This window comes from Coregonus lavaretus, assembly GCF_964263955.1.
Source record: "Coregonus lavaretus genome assembly, chromosome: 21".
NCBI classification, from domain to species: Eukaryota; Metazoa; Chordata; class Actinopteri; order Salmoniformes; family Salmonidae; genus Coregonus; species Coregonus lavaretus.
In genome coordinates, this window is record NC_140008.1 from 38,898,046 (window position 1) to 38,920,627 (window position 22,582).

At 44.4% G+C, this 22,582-nt stretch overlaps 1 protein-coding gene across 2 annotated transcripts; it reads right to left on the minus strand.

Moving 5' to 3' along the window:
- Positions 1-751: 751 nt before the first annotated feature.
- Positions 752-5,655, minus strand: LOC311148839 (liprin-beta-2-like). 2 transcript variants are annotated; one of them, XR_014614955.1, is made up of 4 exons: positions 5,428-5,655; positions 2,040-2,281; positions 1,167-1,274; positions 752-892 (listed from the first exon to the last, which is right to left on the minus strand). XR_014614955.1 is itself a non-coding variant. In XM_084185835.1 (3 exons), exons 1-3 carry the CDS (start codon positions 5,489-5,491, stop codon positions 1,251-1,253), a joined length of 330 nt encoding a protein of 109 aa, XP_084041961.1. In that variant the 5' UTR covers positions 5,492-5,655; the 3' UTR covers positions 1,099-1,250. The 2 variants fall into 2 exon arrangements, 1 of the variants encoding a protein (XP_084041961.1); XM_084185835.1 differs by lacking the exon at positions 752-892 and having other exon boundaries at positions 1,099-1,274.
- Between the last annotated feature and the right edge of the window lie 16,927 nt (positions 5,656-22,582).

Consider the following 22,582-nt stretch of genomic DNA (forward strand, 5'->3'; position numbering starts at 1 on the left):
TCCCCGTACCAAGCCTGTGGTGCGCGTCGCCAGCCCGATCCGGCCCGTTCCTGTCCCTCGCACCAAGCCTGTGGTGCACGTCGCCAGCCCGGTCCGGGCTGTTCCTGTCCCTCGCACCAACCCTTTGGTGCGCGTGGCCAGCCCGCTCCGTTCCTGCTCCCCGTACCAAGCCTGTGGTGCGCGTCGCCAGCAAGGTCCGGCCTGTTCCTGTCCCTCGCACCAAGCCTGTGGTGCGCGTCGCCAGCCCGGTCCGGCCTGTTCCTATCCCTCGCCCCAAGCCTGTGGTGCGCGTCGCCAGCCCGCTCCGTTCCTGCTCCCCGTACCAAGCCTGTGGTGCGCGTCGCCAGCCCGATCCGCCCGTTCCTGCTCCCCGCACCAAGCCAGTGGTGCGCGTCGCCAGCCCGGTCCAGCCCGTTCCTGCTCCCCTTCACACATTCTTCATTAAAATTCAGTACAAGTTCCTCAACAGATGGATTGACAGATTAGCCATATTGCTAATTGAACTATACGGAAATCAAGTTTTCCTGTTATCGTGCCATGTATGAAGGCTATGTAGAAGCTCATCCAATCACAATCGCCTGCAGAGTTTCGGGTATAAGTATTATTCCTGCACAGTAAAGAAACGCAGGGAGAGTTGGGTCCTGTGTGGCTCAGGTGGTAGATGCCAGGGTTGGATTCCCATGGGGGACCAGTACAAACAAGAAAATAAAAAAGGTATGGAAATGTATGCTCTGGATAAGAACTTCTGTTAATTGACTAAAATGTAAATGTAATATGAGAGTTCAAAGTGTTTTCCAGAAAGGTGGTTACCATGTTTTATTGAATGCTACCTGTTGCTCTTCAACAATTGCCAAGCTTTTCCCATACCAACTGTTAATTGAAGGGCCTTGTTCTGTGAAGGTGCAGAAATGACAGACAATAGAACAGGTGACTACTATGACACAGAACTTTCCAGTTTACGGTCAAAACAGATGAGTCTGTACTATCAATCAACTGTGTTACAATGAACAACTCCACAACACAAGTCTTTCTCCATGTGCATCTCCAGTATACAAGGGATTTCCCTGTCTGTGTACAATAACAATAACCAGATTCCTCTATACAGATGCAGTACAGATATATAAGCAGGGAAAAGCATGAAAGTGAAACCTCAAAAAGTCTCTAACCTTTTTCAGCCAGGCAACATGCTTATAGAAATCTATGTTATACTCCATTCTGTTGGCCCATTGTAGCTTTGACTATTTTCTTCCTCAAACTCTACACTGTAACTTATCCTATAGAGAGAGAGAGAGAGAGAGAGAGAGAGAGAGAGAGAGAGAGAGAGAGAGAGAGAGAGAGAGAGAGAGAGAGAGAGAGAGAGAGAGAGAGAGAGAGAGAGAGAGAGAGAGAGAGAGAGAGAGAGAGAGAGAGAGAGAGAGAGAGAGAGAGAGAGAGAGAGAGAGAGAAGAGCTCAGAAACTTAACAGAGCTTCTGAAAGAAAGATACTTTATCACTGTTAATCCCCTTGAATCCTTCTATCTGCTTCTTCCTCCTCTTCCCCTCCTACTCTCTCTCTTGCTGCAGAGAGACTGTAGTGGGGACCCTATGGTGTGCTGTGTCTAGGTCGGACCCTGGCTGTGTGGTTTGGAGCCCAGACAGAGGCAGGCTGAGAAGTGGCTAGTCTCTAATATCAGACTGCAGCACTACGACTCAGACCACGCCAGCTGGCTCCTCTCCCTCCCTTTCTTCTCCTCCCCCCTCTCTCTCTCTCTCTCTCTCTTTTATTCTCTGTCTCTCTCTCTCTCTCTCTCTCTCTCTCTCTCTCTCTCTCTTGCTTTCTGTCTGTCTCTCTCTTTTTATCCCTCTCCGTCTCCTACACAAACACTATCACTTTGTTATTTTTGTCTCTATTCCACCCCATAATCCCCCCCCCCCCCCCCCCCTTCTGAAAGATGGTTCATATGCTCAATAGAACCCAGTAACAAGGTTTCCTGAATAAATACACCACACTAGCCAGTTTAGTGTGTGAAGTGAGTTTAGGCTGTGTTGAAGCTACTCACCCCTCCCTTCTCCAGCCAATCTAACAGGGTGTGTGCTGTGTCCATGGGGACCTGTCTGCTCATGGACTCATGCTCCTCCTGGTCCACCTGGCCCTCCAGGGCTACCCTGAGATCCTCTACCAGCTGCAGCACCCTGATGTTGGGGTTAATGGCTGAGGTGAGGGCAAAGGTGGGGGCAGAGTTCGAACCCTGGGAGTGGTAACCCTGGGCCCCAAACTTCAAGAAGGCCTCGCAGAACCCTCCTGCCAATAAAATGAAATAATTTAGATTCAAGTTATGGTTAGGGCAAAGATCATAGGGGTGATACAGCCATCAGAGCCTTAAAACTAGCTATCCCAGAGTCTAACAATCCATTTTGACTTGTTTTGATTTTCTGAAATCAGATTACTATAAACTGTTTGCTGTTGACTATATTGTATGTGACTGCTCCACAAACAGGCGGTTAGGATTGCTGAGTGAAAGTATTATGTGCTGATGAATATATCATGCCAGTTTGAATTTCCAATGTGAGTCACTGAATACATCAACATAATGTGTGAAATAATTGAAAACATCCAACTGCTACCTAGCATAAGCACTGGAGGGCACCCTCCCACTACAACGCTAGCTTCAACTGTGCCTGAACGCTGTCAGCTTTGAAAACTCAAGTGTTCCCTATAGGGATATTGTAGGGACATTGCATGGTGTATTGACCAGGGACGGCCTGTTCAATAGGGCGATATGGGCGACGCACTGCCAAACAGGAAAAGGAAGGGATTTTTTTTCTAATCAATTATATCACGGCAACAGTAGTTATCAGTGTTCTAATCTGATCTGACTGCCACTAAATGTCAAATCAGGCTAAAGTCGTGCTTCAAATGGCCCCGCCCGTTTTTGGGGCGATTTCAGTCAGGTTGAAAATCGCCCAGAAGTCTCTCATAGCCTGTCATGTAAAATCAATTTTTTTCAAATTTCAAAGCTTTCAATACAATCTCTATGGGTGTCTGTGGGCTTGCACTTACGCGCTTTCGTCATACGTGACGTAACCATGAACGTAACTAAGAAAATAGCGGCTAGCAGCGTCTCTGTTGCGACCTGCAGTGTGGCGTTATCTTATGTTTTTAATTTGTACACTTAGTGGCGTTATTTTATGTTTTTAATTTGTACACTTAGTTTACAAACATTCTGCCAACCATGGATTTCCAGTGGTGGGTTTTGGACTGATCTTGTTGATCGTGTACATACCCGCTACGAACGGACTAAATAATGAAAACGCTGCTGGCAGCGGAATCCAATACAGCTGGGAGACTTGGCTGGATGACAGTGTCCCGGACAGAGAAGTGGAGCCGGCCGGCTTCACCCTGGTCAGAGCGGACCGCGATCTGACAGTCACAGGGAAAATCGATCCTGGTAAGAGAGCGACTCTGTACCCCCGACATTGAACTGCTTTCTGTGTCACTGCGACCTTACTATCTGCCCCGTGAGTTCCCCCAATTGTTTGTTACCGTTGTGTACTGTTGATAATCACAAGTTTACTGGAGAACTGAGACCAAGTAGAGACTTTGGACAGGGTGGATATGGTATAATAAAGGCAGTTTATTCAGAGGTAAAGATATCTGGAATCGCGTGCACGGACTCGTTCGTCAAACTCTTAGGGAGCTATCTGAAGAGAGCCCCGAAAACATTGTGTGCAGACATTTTATACAATAAATGATGTAACTTGAATCTAGTAGTTCTGATCTTCTGATTGGTCCTGATGAGTTGGGCGAGGTCCCCTCCACTGTTGCATTGGCTCTGAGTCGGGTTCTCTGTCTTCAAATGTTCAGCCTAAAGAGAGGGGATTTTTGTGTGTGTGTGTGTGTGTGTTTAACAGTGATGATGTGTGTGTGTGTGTGTGTTATCAGTGATGATGTGTGTGTGTGTGTGTGTGTGTGTGTGTGTGTGTGTGTCCTCAGAGCAAGAACTCGTGAGTTGGAAGAACTGAGAGACCTATGGCGTGGGTGTTGTCCTTGGCCACCTGCTGACAAGGCTGACAAGATAGGACTCTTTTGTCCATTGTTATAGGATAGGAACAGCATTGATTGAAAACAAACGCCCAACACAAAATGGGTCATGCACAAGATTTTAGTCAGACCAAGCTATAACATTATATATTTACTACGACAGTACATTCAACCAAAAGCTAATATAACAAAGGCATCAGAGATTATTTATAATCTGTCACAGAAACTGGAATCCATCTCCCCAGATCAGTCAATAAATGCTTCTGGTATTGACTTATATGCTGCCCCTGTCTTCATGTTGTTGCTGGACATATCTTTTTTAAAATGTGTGTAGGTCACCTAAATCATCAGAAAAATTGCCCCTCCTGAGAATTTTTTCAGGAGCCGCCACTGGTATTGACTGCTTCTCTGAGTAAAGGCAGTGTGTCAAAGTGCTGTGCTCTGATGGTCTTTTAAATATTGCACTAGTCTGCACAGATATATATTCATGATCTCATGTCACCTTAGCTGTAGGCCTATTACAGGAATTGTTAGCATTATTAGCAATATGTTAGCCTGTATGACCATCTCTATGGGTGATGTCACGGTTTTCTCTGTCTTGCAGTGTACTGGGGGTCATTAGCACTATGCTATCTCTATTATTAGAGCCGTTTGTCTTGTGCCCCTTACAGGAACCCCAACAGAGTCATCTGATATCCTGCTATGGTTATGACAAACAGTGGTGACTGAAATGTATCACCCCTGTAAGAAAACATGGAGAGCTGAACAATATGGAAAGAGAGCTAGTTATAGAGTGTGGTGGACAACTACAGACAAGGATGTTGTATTTGTCTTTCTTGCTAGCACTGATTTTGCTGATAGCTGCTTTATTGAGGAACGTTTTTTTCATTCTATGACATTGATATGTGGTTGTTTTATCGACCTTAGTTGAATGCACTGACTGTAAATTGCTCTGGATAAGAGTGTCTGCTAAATGACCAAAATGGAAATGTAATATAAATGATAGAGTATACATGGAATAGACCAGGTGGGGGAAGAACAGAGGCAGCGTAAAAGACTAGCAGAATGGTTGATGTACAGTAGCCTACTGACAAGGACCATCTATTCAAAACCTGCTGAGTTTCCCCCAGTAAATCTGCTCTAGTTGGAACAAGCTTAATCCCAGTATCTCAAACTTCAAGATCCTAAGAGGAACTTTCCTTTCATCATTTCAACTAAAATCCAAAGTACACAATTTATTTTGATTATGCTTAGAAAGAACTGAACAAAATGTAACATTCCTACTCTAAGTTAATATATTTAAATCTCAATGAAACCTTCAAGACATTACCAAATACCAGTCTAAAGAGAGCAGTAATTGCAAGCCGGGTTGTCTTTGAGGAGGTCTTAATAAAATAGAAGCTTACCAGCGATAATGTCATCCATTTGCTCCAAGGCTGCCTCCAGCATGTGGCTGGCATCTGACGCCATGGCAACGGGCTACTTCATACACTGTTACTCACCGGATCACCATGCACCGATAGGAGAAATTGAAATAGAGAAAGCGAGAGAGAGGGAGAGGGATGGAGGGAGTGATAGTAGAGCCGGAGAGAGAGACAGAGAGGAGCAGAAGGGAGGGGAGTAAGAGATGGGGACAGTTTTCAATCATGTCAGACAGATTATAATCAGCATTCAGTTGACTGGAGCTTCAGGGAGTTCTCTTTGCCTCTTAGATCTATTTACAGCAAAACAACAACAGCTGCCCCAGCCCTTTTTCCCATATACATATCCTCCTTTTGGCTTTAAATGTTCCTCTCATTTTGCGGGCGGAGTTCTTGCCATTGTCAGCAGTCCTATCCACTTGGGATGGGAGCGCAACCTTGGCATTGTTTGTGTTTTTCTTCAAGTACTCCATTTGTCTTCCCTTTATTTCTTTAAGATGTTCTCGTTAACTTCATTCACAGGTTCGGAAGGTAACTGAACTAAATGACTATCGCCCCGTAGCACTCACTTCTGTCATCATGAAGTGCTTTGAAAGGCTAGTTAAGGACCATATCACCTCCACCTTACCCGACACCTGAGACCCACTACAATCTGCATACCGCCCCAACAGATCCACAGATGATGCAATCACCATAGCACTGTACACTGCCTATCACTGCCTGGTACAACAACTGCACCGTCCGCAACCGCAGGGCTCTCCAGAGCAGGGGCGGTGTATTCATTAGGGCGATATGGGCGACGCACTGCCAAACGGGAAAAGGAAGGGATTTTTTTTCTAATCAATTATATCACGGCAACAGTAGTTATCAGTGTTCTAATCTAGACGTCTGATCTGCCACTAAATGTCCAATCAGGCTAAAGTCGTGCTTCAAATGGCCCCGCCCCTTTTGGGGCGATTTCAGTCAGGTTGAAAATCGCCCAGGGGTCTCTCATAGACTATCATGTAAAATCTTTTTTTTTCAAATATCAGAGCTTTCAATACAATCTCTATGGGTTTCTGAGGGCTTGCACTTACGCGCTTTCGTCATACGTAACATAACCATGAACGTAACTAAGAAAAGAGCGGGTAGCAGCACGTACTACTATCAACATGGCTAGCGTTCAGTGCAACTCGATTGTCTCTTTGAAAGAAGTTCACATCAAAGACCATTCAAAACGAGCTACTGGAGTGTATGCTAGCGGTCATGAGGGAACATATTGTGGAGGAGGTGAAGTCGGCGAATTTCGTAGCTATCCAAGCTGATGAGACCACGGACGTTTCTACACAGACACAGCTGGTGCTTGTGCTGAGGTACATAGATAGCAACCACAAAGTGCAGGAGCGCTTTTTTGAGTTCCTTCCCATCTCGGAATCAACCTCAGTCTCAATCGCCAGTGTGCTTTTGGAGAGACTGAACGGTCTTTTTGCCGACGACGTGAAAGTCAAACTGTGGTGCACTGGCACTGTACCAGGTTCTCATGAGCTACAACCTCCAGGAGACGTTCTCTGAGACTGTGACTCTGTTGAACATCCTCATAACTACTCCCATGACAACAGCTGAAGCTGAGAGACGTTTCTCAACTTTGACACGAGTTAAGACATTCCTGCGAAATTCAATGGGCCAGGAACGTCTGAATGCACTGGCCATGCTTTCCATGGAGAGGGAACTAGTCCTCAGCATGCCTGATTTCAATGAGAAAGTCATTGACCGCTTTGCTGCATTGAAAGAGAGAAGAGAACAGTTTCAGTACAAGTAATGTAGCCTCTCTCTCTCTTTGTCCCTCCCTGTCTGTCTCTTTAACACACACACGCCCAAATCAGTTCACAGTTGATGTTGTTTAAAATAGTTATTTTTCATTTTAAAAAAAGTAAAAAAAAAAAAAAAATCTGTTCATGTTCATTTTTACAAATCTATACAATTGGCCAGAATATGGTTGTTCATATTTACAAATCTATACAATTGGCCAGAATATGGTTGTTCATTTTTACAAAGCCATACAGATAGCTGTGTTTACCTTTTCTATAAATTATTTTCAAATTCTGTTTTCAGGCAAAATGTCTATCACTGTTCATTTTCACAAATCTATACAAGAGGGCAGAATATGGAAGTCTATAAAAATTTCTTATTACCAATAACTTGCATCAATGTTTTCAGTAGCCTCTATCAAAAGCTCCTGCTTGCTTGTTGTGAATTATACTCAGGTGCACATATTTCCAATTCAACCATGAGGCAAAAAATGTGGTAAAAGCTCTTGTTGATCCTGCAATCTGAACAAATACCAAGATGCTGTATTTTCAGCTGATATTTCATTTGTTTATGGAAATGCATATTGTTTATGCAGTGTTGAGGAATGTGAAAGAACACCCTTGATTATTTTTACTGTGATAACTTATTTTGCTTTTGTAAGCCAACACTTTTGAGATCAGTCAATAAATGCTTCTGGCATTGACTTATATGCTGCCCCTGTCTTCATGTTGTTGCTGGACATATATTTTTTAAAATGTGTGTAGGTCACCTAAATCATCAGAAAAATTGCCCCCCCTGAGAATTTTTTCAGGAGCCGCCACTGACTACAAGTGAAGGTCTACATTCTTTATCACGTGTCATCTGCTCACTCGTTGAAAGTATTCACACCCATTGACTTTCTCCACATTTTGTTGTGTTACAGCCTGAATTTAAAATTGATTAAATTGACATTTTTTGTCACTGGCATACACACAATACCCCATAATGTCAAAGTAGGATTATCTTTTTCTAAATTTGTACAAATTAATAAAAAATGATAAGCTGAAATGTCTTGAGGAAATAAGTATTCAACCCCTTTGTTATGGCAAGCCTAAATAAGTTCAGGAGTAAACATCTGCTTAACAAGTCACATAATAAGTTGCATGGACTCACTCTGTGTGCAGTAATAGTGTTTAACATGATTTTTGAACGACTACCACATCTCTGTACCCCACACATACAATTATCTGTAAGGTCCCTCAGTCAAGCAGTGAAATTCAAACACAGATTCAACCACAAAGACCAGGGATTTTTTCCAATGCCTCGCAAAGAAGGGCACCTATTTGTAGATGGGTAAAAAAAGAAAGAAAAAAAAGCTGACATTGAATATCTCTGAGCATGGTGAAGTTATTAATTACACTTTGGATGGTGCATCAATACACCCAGTCACTACAAAGATACAGGTGTCCTTCAAAACTCAATTGCCAAAGAAGAAGAAAACCGCTCAGGGATTTCACAATAAGGCCAATTGTGACATTAAAACAGTTACAGAGTTGCCTCCCGAGTGGCGCAGCAGTCTAAGGCACTGCAGTGCTAGAAGTGTCACTACAGACCCATGAGACGGCGCACAATTGGCCCAGCGTCGTCCTGGTTAGGGGAGGGTTTAGCCGGCCGGGATGTCCTTGTCCCATCGCGCTCTAGCGACTCTTTGTGGTGGTCTGGATGCATGCACGGTGACTTCGGTTGCCAGTTGTACGGTGTTTCCTCCGACACATTGGTGCGACTGGCTTCTGGGTTAAGCGAGCATGTGTCAAGAAGCAGTGCGGCTTGGCAGGGTCGTGTTTCGGAGGACGCATGGCTCTCGACCTTCGCCTCTCCCGAGTCCGTAGGGGAGTTGCAACGATGGGACAAGACTGTAACTACCAATTGGATATCACGAAATTGGGGAGAAAAAGGGGTAAAAAGTACACAAACAGTTAGAGAGTTTAATAGCTGTGATAGGAGAAAACTGAGGATGGATCATCAACATTGTAGTTACTCCACAATACTAACCTAATTGACAGGGTGAAAAGAAGGAAGCCTGTACAGAATAAAAATAATCCAAAACATGAATCCTGTTTGCAACAACACACTAAAGTAATACTGCAAAAAAATATGGCAAAGCAATTCACTTTTTGTCCAGAATACAAAGTGTTATGATTGGGGCAAATCCAATACAACACATAACTTAGTACCACTCTCCATATTTTCAAGCATAGAGGTGGCTGCATCAGGTTATGGGTATGCTTGAAATCGTTAAGGACTGGGGAGTTTTTCAGGATAAAAAAGAAATGGATCCGGCCCGAGGTCTGCCGATTGAGTATGGCTGCGCTAGAGGTTGCCACCTAGCGCCAATTATGATCTTACTTTTCCAGTGTAGTTTACCATATTTTCACTGTATAGGGAATAAGGCGCCATTTCAGATGCAGCCTGTGTTGGTCGTACCCGTGCGGACTGTTACGGGTGTGCTGGCCTGGCTGTTGCACCCGCCACTGATGGAGTAGACGGTGAAGGTGTAGCGACGGCCACACACGGTGTTGGTGAAGAAGCAGGTTGTGTCTGAGGTCATACAGTCCATGTGTTCTCCGTCTGAGTCCACGGCTTTGGCCCTGTGGTGGGCTGTGTTGTTGGTGGCAGCCCAGGAGAACATGATCACGTTGCTGGAACACTCACGGTAGAGATCCAGCTCCTTGGGAGGACAGGGGTCTGAGAGAGGGAGAGGGAGTGAGGGAGGGAGAGGAGAGAGGGAGAGAGAGAGAGGAGGAAGGGAGGGAGAGGGAGAAATAAAGAGAGAGCGATCGGAGGAAGAAGGGAGAAAGAGAGGGGAGGGAGAGAGAGAGGGAGAGGGAAGGGAGAAGTGAGAGAAAAGAAAAGGAGAAAATGGGGTCAAACATCAAGCCTTTCTCAGGTAAAACACCCTGATGTTTAAGATAACAGCACTGTGGTATAGTTCTACACAGGGACTGCTTTGATCTAAATAGGCTGTTCTAAATAGGCTACAAAATACAATATAACATGACTTTCCAGCTCAATAGAGGACCTAGTTATCAAGAATGATGCATATGCACTAATGTGTGCGTGTGGTCTGTCTCTCTATCTGAATAAGAAACAAACAAACATGGATACCCATGGAAAAGCAGTAAGGTAACCAATTATTCCCTAATGACCAGCTGATATGACCTCAGATATTCCAAAAATATACAGTGCATTCAGAAAGTATTCTGACCCCTAGACTTTTTCCACATTTTGTGACGTTACAGCATTATTCTAAAATGTATTAAATAGTTTTTTTTCCCCCCCCTCATCAATCTACACACAATGCCCCATAATGACAAAACTATTCAGACCCTTTACTCAGTACTTTGTACTTTCTTCTTGGGTTTGACGCTACAAGCTTGGCACACCTGTATTTGGGGAGTTTTGCCCATTCTTCTCTGCAGATCCTCCGCTCTGTCAGGTTGGATGGGGAGCGTCGCTGCATAGCTATTTTCAGGTCTCTCCTGAGATGTTACATCGGTTCAAGTCCGGGCTCTGGCTTGGCCACTCAAGGACATTCAGAGACTTGTCCCGAAGCCACTGCTGCATTGTCTTGGCTGTGTGCTTAGGGTCGTTGTCCTGTTGGAAGGTGAACCTTCGCCCCAGTCTGAAGTCCTGAGCGCTCTGGAGCAGGTTTTCATCAACGATCTCTCTGTACTTTGCTCCATTAATCTTTTCCTCAATCCTGACTAGTCTCCCAGTCCCTACCGCTGAAAAACATCCCCACAGCATGATGCCGCCACCACCATGCTTCACCGTAGGGATGGTGCCAGGTTTCCTCCAGACGTGACGCTTGGCATTCAGGCCAAAGAGTTCAATCTTGCTTTCATCAGACCAGAGAATCTTGTTTCTCATGGTCTGAGAGTCCTTTAGGTGCAAACTCCAAGCGGGTTGTCATGTGCCTTTTACTGAGGAGTGGCTTCCGTCTGGCCATTCGACCATAAAGGCCTGATTGGTGGAGTGCTGCAGAGATGGTTGTCCTTCTGGAAGGTTCTCCCATCTTCACAGAGGAACTCTGGAGCTCTGTCAGAGTGACCATCGGGTTCTTGGTCACCTCCCTGCCCAAGGCCCTTCTCCCCTGATTGCTCAGTTTGGCAGGGCGGCCAGCGCTAGGAAGAGTCTTGGTGGTTCCAAACTTCTTACATTTAAGAATGATGGAGGCCACTGTGTTTTTGAGGACCTTCAATGCTGCAGAATTATTTTGGTACCCTTCCCCAGATCTGTGCCTCGACAAAAAACCTGTTTTCGTTTTGTCATTATGGGGTATTGTGTGTAGATTGATGAGGAAACATTTTAATGTAATTCATTTTAGAATAAGGCTGTAACGTAACAAAACGTCAAGGGGTCTGAATACTTTCCGAATGCACTGTATATACATTTACAGCTTGCATAATACAAGATGTTGTATTGTCATCTTATGCGGACTGTATGTAAAATCAGATTAAAGAATTGAATTCGGGCAAAGCATTTGTCTACAGTAGGGGAGAGCATGTCTGTGTGTGTGGTTGGAGGGATTAAAGGGTCAGAAGTGTAAGAGTGCCGTTCGTTCAGCCTTTTATGAATCATTGCCCTCCACTCCACTCTGTCCTCCTCTGTTTATTGTGGGTCCAAACATGTCTGTCTTACCTGTGTAAAATGCCTCACCTCTCTCCAGGTGTCTCACCTGTCCCGAAGTATACCTCCCTGATCTGTGTCCTTATCTGTGACAAAGTGTGAGGAGTAGTTGGCTGTGCTCTCACAGCTCTTGGACACAGCGGTGACCTGCACCAGGTAGTCCTTTCCGCAGCCCATCCCTGTGATCTGGCACTCCGTGCCCTGAGAGGTGCAGGACAGGGTGGTCCGTCGCTGCTGGGAGCCACTGCTCTGTATGAGTCTGCTCCGAACACTGGGGACCAGGACACCATGGCTGAGCCACTGGTACAGCTGTAGTCCACTGATATGGACGTCACAGAACTTAATGCTAAAAATGACAAATAATAATTTGGTTAAGGTTCATTCAGTGCTTGCTGTACTTCATACCTTTTCTCTGATTTATGTTATGTATAGACAGAATTACATATTTACAATGACAGAAATTATTCATACTCCTTGACTTTTTCCACATTTTTCCACAAGGGGATGTGTTCGCTGGCCAGGCTGACACAGATGTCGTGGTTAGCCAGCACCACCATAGTGTAGTCCTGTCCACACGTCAGATCAAGGACGGCACAGTTGGTGTCTGAGCTGGTACAGGTGGCATTGTGCCCACCGCTGCACTCTGCATGCACGGTGTAGCCGGTGGCACCGCGGGCTGAGTCCCAGGTCACGTAGGTCTCGCAGTCTACATCGGCTGTCATGTGGGTGGGGACACAGGGGGCTGGAAGGGATGTATTGGATCAAGTTGTGTGTTGGGTTTTAATAATGTTACAGTGAGATAGAAATATAATTCTACACATCCACCTATTCCACCCATCACAGACCTATTGACTTGAATAGAGAAACCTGTTCTAGAAATTATATTTCTATGGGCACATTTCCATTGTGTGGCCATTGAGTCCAGGGTTAAGAGGATTAAAGAGGTGTGACAAATGATTGGGAACCAGAAATGGCTCCATGCCCTAGTAAGATTACACTGTGATATCCAAGGAAAGTTAATTAGCCTACACACAATATGCTATACAAAATAAAGCATTTTTTATGTATTTGACACATTTATTTATAGACATGGTAGGACCCAATGAACAGCGTTCCACAGTAAAGTTTATCTCTACCATATCTGTCTGTGTCTCACCTGTGAGCAGGTTCATGCTGGTGCTGAGTTCGCTCATGCAGGTGTCAGTGAGGCCCTGTACGTTGAGTGTGTAGGCCTGGCCACAGCTCAGAGAGCTGAAGGTGCAGTAAGAGCCGGTGCTGTTACAGGACCTCATCACTCCCTGCCAGTCCACCCCTGACACCATGTGGATCTGGTCCTGCGTTGTCCCACGTCACCTCGGCTATGTTAGTATTGCACTCTAGGCTCACCGCAGGGTTCTCTGGCTTACAGGGAGTTTAGGGGAGGGAACCAATACAACAAAAGTATTGGTTAAAAACAACCCAATTTGGGTTATTTGGTAACCCAGCGCTGGGTAAATATTGGACAGAACACATGGTGGGCTATTTTTACCCAGCCAGTTGGGTTACCTGATTACCCAAACATGGGTTAATTTATCCACCAATTGGGTTTCTATTTACTTTTATGCTGCGTTGACCCAGCAGCTGGGTCTTTTTTAATGTAATCCATAGGTTATTTTCAGGTGCTGTGACCTATCAATTCATCGAGATCAATCAATCGATCCAATAATCAACAATTGTCACTGTTTTCCAGGGAGTTCTGGATAACCCTTACAATATCCATGTCTTCTACATTAGAAAAAATGCTGGGTTGTTTGGATGACCCAACTGCTGGGTTGCAGGCATTTGGACACTTAGTTGGCTTGTTTTCCTTAAAAAGAGAAAGGGTGGATTGTTGATGCTGGGTTATTGATGCTGGAGGCGTGGCTCAGTAGGGGCGTGGCTTCCAGATCATTGCACAGTCTCATGGACTTGCCAGACTGGATGAATAAATTAACCACTTCTCTTTTTCAAACTCATTTGAATTAAGTTGCCATGTTTATGCTCTTTTCTTGCAAACTGCTAAAGTTGGTTGTCCTGACGTGCAGCTACTGGTTGTCGTTGACCTGCAGCTACTAATAGCTGTTGACTGTCTCACCTTGTCTTTATCCTGAAGTTGTTTGTATGATTCTTTGTGGGTGCTGTTCATATTAACTTTGAGGTTGGTTGGGTTTTCCCTTTTATCTCTATTCCACACACATTGCCATCTTCTGAAACTACAATACATTTGCTTTTGTCCTTTCCAGCAATTCTACCTTTTGCTGCCGCAGATGTTCACGCCTATGGTTCATGCTCACGCGCCACGTTCTAGCTCGGATTTCTTCCCTGTTAGCTACTGATAGCTAGTGATAGTGATACACAAGCTAAGCCTATTTGAAACATCGCCATCTACTGGCAGCATTTACCTGCCAGATTCAGAAGCACGAAAACCCCATTAGATTTTTGCCCATAATTTAAAAAGGTTTTTATTTAATTTTAGTTTGTTTTGCAGTCAACGATAATAGTTTCAGTATAGTTTGTTTTTCAAACGTTTTTCTTAATTATTTTATTTCAGTTTACTAAATAGTTTTTCTAATTGTTGTTTTTATTTTAGGTTCAGTTTTTGTTTACTATAATCCACACCGATAGTTGATGTGTAAAATGGGTGGTCTGATTTTTAAACCAGAGCCTTACCTGACTGGATCTGGTAGTGGTGATGGTGGCACAGTTGATGTTGGCGGTGGTGACATCGATGCTGTATGTGATGCCACAGGTCAGGCTGCTGATGGTGCAGGCTGTGGAGCTGGTGTTACATGTGAGGTGAGAGCCGTCATTGCCGATGGCCAAGGCCGTGTAGGAGTCGGGGTTCCCCTCACTCTCTGACCACTTCACTGCGAACGTGTTGGCACTGCAGTCCAGGGCTGCTGCTATGTTGCCTGGTAGACAGGGGGCTGTAGAGGGAGAGACAGGGGTGGAGGTGAGAGGGAGACATAACTGTGAGACTGGTGCTACTGTAACATGTAGTGCATGGTGCGTTATCTATAGTGAATGAAAACAGGGTTGAGTAACAGTATGGTCATCTGATGTAAGACAACTGGCCAGATAAATGCAGGGTGTGTGTATGTGTTTCAGAGGGTTAATGTACAGGTGGGTGTGTTGGTAGTAAGTGTTCTATAGAGGGACGATGTGTGTTTTCTTCTATGTGTGTCTGTCAGTGTGTTTACGCACTCTACCTAGTCTTCCTTTCAGACCCCTAAACACTTGTATGGCCACAGGGTGCATCCTGATGGCTTATTGGATTCCTTTTAGTGAGGGCCAGTAGCTAAACAAATAAAGGCAGCCATGTCTCTGTGTTATGACCTCCACCACTGTGGTCACAGCCGGCATGAAGTCAATTATACATTTACAGGTAAACATTTTAACTTCAAACATTAAACCAAGCAGAACTAGGTAGGACAGGGAATCATATACTGTACCTTGGGACTCTGGTCTAGTGGTGTTATCTCAGTGAATTGTGCAAGGTGTTGTAATATCAGAATCAATACACAAATATATGTGTATGTGCGTGCATGCATTCCTGCCTATCTGCCTGCGTTTGTGCGTGTGTGTACGTGCATGCATATGCCTGTGTGATTGAGTGCTGGGTTTAGTGAACTTGTCGTTCCATCATCATGATGGCACTGACCTTCTCTCGACCAATGTGTTTTGGCTAATGCAGTTTTCAGAGACTGGAGAAATCAATTGCTCAGTCAGGACAGGAGGTGGGCTTGCACACTGTAGTCAGTTTACTGAGCACAGCCTATCCCCTCTTGATTTGATTTGATTTATTAGGATCCCCATTAGCTGACATCAATGGTGACAGCTAGTCTTACTGGGGTCCGACACATAACGAACAAGACATTACAGACAAAATACAATTGACATACATTTAGAAACATGAACATGTCGTGTGTGTGTGCATATATCAGTTACACATACATGTCAGTACATAAAGTCGTGGTCAAAAGTTTTGAGAATGACACAAATACTAATTTTCACAAAGTCTGCTGCCTCAGTTTTGATGATGGACATTTGCATATACTCCAGAATGTCATGAAGAGCGATCAGATGAATTGCAATTAATTGCAAAGTCCCTCTTTGCCATGAAAATGAACTTAATCCCCAAAAAACATTTACACTGCATTTCAGCCCTGCCACAAAAGAACCAGCTGCCATCATTTACATTTTAGTCATTTAGCAGACGCTCTTATCCAGAGAGACTTACAGTTAGTGAATGCATACATGTTTTTTTGTGTTTTTTTCATACTGGCCCCCCGTGGGAAACGAACCCACATCGCTGCCGGCCAAACCCTCCCCTACCTTGGACGATACTGGACCAATTGTGCGCCGCCCATGGGTCTCCCGGTCGCGGCCGGCTGCGACAGAGCCTGGACCTCTAGTGGCACAGCTAGCACTGCGATGCAGTGCCTTAGACCACTGCGCCACTCGGGAGTATATGATCAGTCTCTGTACTGTATGTTGATGTCAGGCTGGTCTTTGTTGTGGAGAGTGCACTCATGTAGGACTAAGATGTTTCTCAGGTTAAAGATAGAGCTTGGCTGTAGCCTAAAACGATGTGCTGCAACTACTTCTCTCAGCTCATTATCCATGCATGTAGGCCACTGGAATATGCAGCTCTGGGGAGGCTGTACATTTGGTGACCGCAGGCATGACAGAGACAGAAAAGTGCAGTTTGACAGAAATTCTCAAAGTCATGGATAAAGCTCACTATTCTGTCACCCTTCAAGGTGATAAAACGACAAGATCACGCTCCAGAGTTATCTTACAAGGACTACATCATGATGTGTGAAAACATAATGTTCCTATCGTCCCTATTTAGGTTGACTTATTTCACCAATCTCCCTGTAATCTGTTGGAAACCCACCAGTAACACAGCACCTTCAGGCAGCTCAGATATGTGGTGATATGTGGGCTCTATTTTAAGCATGTGAATCAAAAATAATTAGGCCCTGAGATTGCGAGGCGTTATTAAAATGCTAAACAGTTGAATGGGTGGATAACAAGACAATCTAAACCTCATCAGGACATGGGAGGGAAGGACGGAGGGAGAAAATAGAACATGTCTGCTTTGTATTCACTGTGGGTGATTGTTATTTCATATATTACAGAATGTAATATGCCCATAGATCATTATTGACCAAATGAACTCAATGCTGATGTATTCACTCTCCCCTACCTGTAGTGGTTTGATATATTTTTGGTTTATTTATTATTTTTGGTGAATTCAAACACATATGCCTAACCTAAGCATGCTGCTTCACATATCAACAGTAGTGAACATTTGCTGCAGAAATATTAACTGTTTTTATTAATTGATCATAGTATAGCTTTTGCTATATTAAAATGTTCATTAGGCCTACTGGACGGATTTCTCCATAGAGGTGTCTGTTAGGGTGGAGATCAAATCTTCAGCAGAGTCATCCTTCACATCCTCATCAGTAGCGATCATGTCCTTAGTGCTCTCAGGGGTCAGTACCATGTCAGGAGTGGAGTTCTGGGTGCTTGAGTCTGATGTGTGAACCTCTGTCATGGTCTCTGATGACTGGGTGGTCACCATGGAGATCTGTATCTGAGAGGTGGCAGTGGTCTGTGTGTCTGTGTTCATATCTGTTGTCTGTGTTTCTGTCTGCGCCTGTGTCGAAGTGTTGGTAGTGGATGGCTTTCTCTCTGTCCTAGTTGCCATAGACGAGGTGGTCAGAGGGACTCCAGGTAGCTGCCACTCCAGCGGGAGGATGGCCAGGTTCCTAGCCAGGGAGAACTGGGAGAGGGAGCTCTACCCGGAGGAAGAGGGGGGTTAGGTTGAGGTCAGAGGGGAAACTGCCTGGATGTGTGAATCTCTGTCTGTCCGTATAGTAAGTCAGGTTTCAGTAACTTACGTGGGCACGTGGTAGAGTCGGAGAGTCAGGTCTTATGTATATTTCCTCCACATAGGTCTTCACTTGCCGGGGTGTCCTTTGATTTGCCTGCATAAGACAATTGCAATACCCAATGATAAAACATTATGGGAAAGATCTTTTGCTCACGATAAAATATGATACAGCATGTTTGCTTGTCTCACAGAGTTCGGTCTTTGTCCCAAATGAGTTCCCTTGTCTGTTTCTGGTGTTGTACTTCTGTGTTCGTGGTCTTGAGATGATTTCAATAACTGGACTTCAGTCCAGTCTTTCTCCCTCCCTACCTTTCCATTACTCTTGTCCTTGACCTTTTTGGTTGTAACATCTCCTCCAGACCAGTCTGAGCCTGTTTAGACATTTTGATTTTGAAGACACATCTTTCCAAGTGGAGCAATATCATTCTATATCTAATCAACAGACAACCCATAATACTCACCAGTATCAGATGCAGTATCTTCGTCCTGGTCCTTTTTACTCTGTCTGTACTGAGAGGCACGAGTTTTCTTCAGCTTGACTTTCCCTCCACAGCAGAAGAGAGTGAACAGCTGCAGGGCCGCCACAGCTGGATAGATGCTCTGCTTCTTCTCTTTCTGCTTGGTCTCCTTTGCTTTCTCCACAGGGGAGACCTCAGGGTCACAATCAGCACATCAGTTAGAAATCTACTGATATTTCAAACTACAATATCAATAGCCAATGAGCTCTAGTGTGTTTCCATGGCAAAATGTTACCCAATAATAACTAGGGTTAGTGCTATCCGAGATCCTTGAGACATCCCTACCCTAAACCCTAACCTTACCTCTACCCTTACCCTAACCATTTCAATTTCAACTTCAATGGGGGTAAGGTCAGAGTTGGGACGTTCCATGGATTCCGTTAAGACTTTTTAACTAGTAGGGCCTACCCCATCCGAAGGGGCATTGTGACATTATCACATTTGTCAAGCAGTATCAAATTCAACACAATATACTGTGTTTTCCTTATTGTGGTCATTATCAATTATCAAATGCATTGGCAAATCCTCATTGATAAGCAGGTTTGGATGTCTTACCGAGTTAGATCTTTGTTTATTGTCTTTTTCTGTTTCCAGTGTCGTTCTGCGTTTGTGGTCCTGAGATTTACATTTTAGTCATTTAGCAGACGCTCTTATCCAGAGCGACTTACAGTTAGTGAATACATATATTATTTAAAAAATTATACTGGCCCCACGTGGGAATCGAACCCACAACCCTGGCGTTGCAAACGCCATGCTCTATCAACTGAGCTACATCCCTGCCGGCCATTCCCTCCCCTACCCTGGACGACGCTGGGCCAATTGTGCGCCGCCCATGAGTCTCCCGGTCGCGGCCGGCTGCGACAGAGCCTGGATTCGAACCAGGATCTCTAGTGGCACAGTTAGCACTGCGATGCAGTGCCTTAGACCACTGCGCCACTCAGGAGATTTCTGAACTTCAATCCAAACTTTCTCTCTCCGAACCTTTCCTTTACTCTTGTCCTTGATCCTTTTCACATCACCTGCAGAATAGTCAGAGCCTGTAAGTGAAACATTTCCAAGACACATTATGGTTTTTTTCCAAGTGAAGCCTAAATAATTGTACTATGTAGCAGCACTAGTCAATATACACCTCCTCACACTCACCAGTATCAGAGTCACTATTGTTGTTCGTATCGTGTATCGTTGTTGCCTTTCTCCCCTCACCACTCTGGGAGGGATCAAATGGTGTCTTCTTCATCCTGACGCAGCTCAGCAGTGTACACAGCTGAAGAAAGGTCAGGGCTGGAGGGATGCTCTTCTCCTTGGGTTTCTTTTTATGTTTATGGGTCTCCTTTCGTTGCTCCCAAGGAGAGACCAGAGTGACAGGGTCACTAAGTGTCTGACCCATAACACGCTAGGGTAGTGTACTGTTGTAATCAATCAAATCAGTTATAGGTTGAGAGATGTAGCTAACACGCTCTACCTGAGCTTGTCTAACAATTTTAATGTGGTCTGGGATTATGTTAGAAGTGTGTTTCCGTGGCAACATGTTACCTCATAATGTTCCCTAGTGCTCCATCCCTGGTAAAGTGGCATTGTGACATCATCAAGTTATTTACTCATCCACATATCCACCCAGAACACTGGAGCAGCCTATTACTATAGACCTAGTCTGCCTATATGTCTGTATGTCTGTCTGTCTGTACAGATGTAGGATCTTAATTTGATCACTCTTTTGTTGCTGAGATTTGTACTGCAGAGCAAGAAATGCAAACTTGTATTGTATTACAAAAGGCTTCTAAAGTTTGTAATTTCCATTTTAAAATGTCAGACTTGATTTGCCCAAACTCAACATATTACTACTGTTGGCAATCAGAATACATACTTGTTGTAGTCCAAGAGTCTACTCAGTGAATACATGCAGGCCAGTGGGCAAGAGTCATGGCAACACATCTATATTCACACCTCCTCTATGTCTGCACTATTAAAAGCAGATCGCCGCCACATGTAGCATAAGAGATAGGAAGCCTCCCTGGCTCAGCGCCTGTTAGTGTCAGATTTGAAGAGCTACATGTCAGCCTGATAATTACTCTGTGTCATCCACTGAGGCAATTAGTGATAAAAGCTCACACAACGTGATAGGCTAACACCTCTGTAGGTACCTGGATGGATCACAGTAGCTTATCCACTTCACTCAGACCACTAATGATAGGTTTGCAGGTATGCACGCACGCACACACGCACAAACACAAACACACACCACATGCACTCACTCACACACACACACACACACACACACACACACACACACACACACACAGGCACACACGTCACACTCACACACTCTTATTGTCATACAGTAATGGTTGGTGTAGGTGGACTGCGGGACCATGGGTCGTAGGTGTTAACCAGATGAGAGGCGACTGCAGGACCATGGGTCGTAGGTGTTAACCAGACGAGAGGCGACTGCAGGACCATGGGTCGTGGTTGTTAACCAGACGAGAGGCGACTGCAGGACCATGGGTCATGGTTGTTAACCAGACGAGAGGCGACTGCAGGACCATGGGTCGTGGTTGTTAACCAGACAAGAGGCGACGGCAGGACCATGGGTCGTGTTTGTTAACCAGACGAGAGGCGACTATAGGACCATGGGTCATGGTTGTTAACCAGACAAGAGGCGACGGCAGGACCATGGGTCGTGGTTGTTAACCAGACAAGAGGCGACGGCAGGCTGGCTGTCATAAAGGCGCTCAGAGAGACCTGTGACACTGCGCATACTAATGTCAACTGAATTATTCATCTGTAGCGCGCAACATCCAACAGCAGCGCAGCTAGCTAACGGCCTGGTTTATATCAGTCAGGGATGAGAGGCCTTATCTACATCACAGCAACTCTAACCAACGGCCTAAGTGATGCTATATGCTAGACAGAGGAGAAAAGAGGGATCATAGACAACAGAAAATAAACAGACTGCAGCTAGCTGAATGTAATGGGGAGCAGAGGCTTTTTCTATAGTGCAGTAGCAACAGTATATGTCTGTTGAGAGCACTAGTGGTATGGGTTATTTACACTCTCTCTTTATGATGGTCCATGTCAATGCCCTGCTTAGCATTGATATAACGATACAGAAAAAAGCATGGAAGAAAATTACATTTACATTGGCCTCCCTAGCTGGGATGAGATAACAAAGATATCATCACTGTGTGGCTGGTACTCTAATTTATTGATGTTGTGTGAGGAAGAAAGTGGTGCTCTCTCCATATGACATATAGCACACACACACATACACATACACACACACACACACAAACACACACACAGAAAGACAGTTTATCTGTCCATGTCGTCTGGTGGTCGACTCCATAGAGATCCTATTAAATTACAAAAGGGTCTATGTCATAATCCCTCACAGTTATAGAAGGTGGTGATAAAGGCAGCTATTTTCGTCAGGAGAAATCCAAAACCAGTCTAATTGGAACGAATGGCAGTAGAGGCATCGGTGATGCATTTCCTGTTTTTACTTCTGCAAGAAAATAAAAGAAAGGTATGATAAATATCAGAAGTTGTGTAATAGAAATATTGTAACCCCAAAATATTGACGTATAATTATAAATACAGTTTCTACAGGTTTATACACATTTTCGGTCTAAATAGCCTCTAAAATATATGTAAACAGACCGTAAATGTCAACATTTGTATTTTCTTAGAAAGCTGTGAGTGTTATTATATTATACAATATCAGTACTTGTTGCATTTAAAACTTGTCTAAATCCTATCATCAACTGATTTCAGCTAGTGTATGCTGTGGATTGACTGCATTGTTTAAATGGAATATTGGCATATTGGCACAATTTGAAAAATGTATGGAATCATGCCTCTAAAACTGGCTGGCTATAGCTAGCAAACATACAATGCAGATAATCTCCAAATTCATTGTTTTACACAATATCTTATCACAGCACTGCAAACCATGTTTGACCAAGTCCCTGACCAAAATGGCTGATGCTTTAGACCATCATAAGAAGGTTCATATCCCTTCTAGTATTCTAATTCCTAATTCTATTTCCAAAGCATCCTGTAGGCTTCATAGAAATGGGAAATTGCCCTGCTTATAGTGAACGTTGCATCATCACCATCATCTAAATGGTGTCACGCCTCATCTTCTAAAGTGTCCCATATGTAGGGAGAGAATGTATAGGCTGATGACCAGTGGTGAAAGAAGTACCCCGTTGTCATACTTGAGTAAAAGTAAAGATACCTTAAT

Excerpts from the sequence above, each read along its gene's own strand:
- LOC311148839 (XM_084185835.1), bottom strand. The coding sequence starts at position 5,491 with ATGGCGTCAGATGCCAGCCACATGCTGGAGGCAGCCTTGGAGCAAATG. Across the intron at positions 2,282-5,427 it reads AATGGATGACATTATCGCTG|GAGGGTTCTGCGAGGCCTTC; the intron begins GTAAGCTTCTAT and ends TTTTATTGGCAG. Across the intron at positions 1,275-2,039 it reads ATTGGCTGGAGAAGGGAGGG|GATAAGTTACAGTGTAGAGT; the intron begins GTGAGTAGCTTC and ends CTCTCTCTATAG.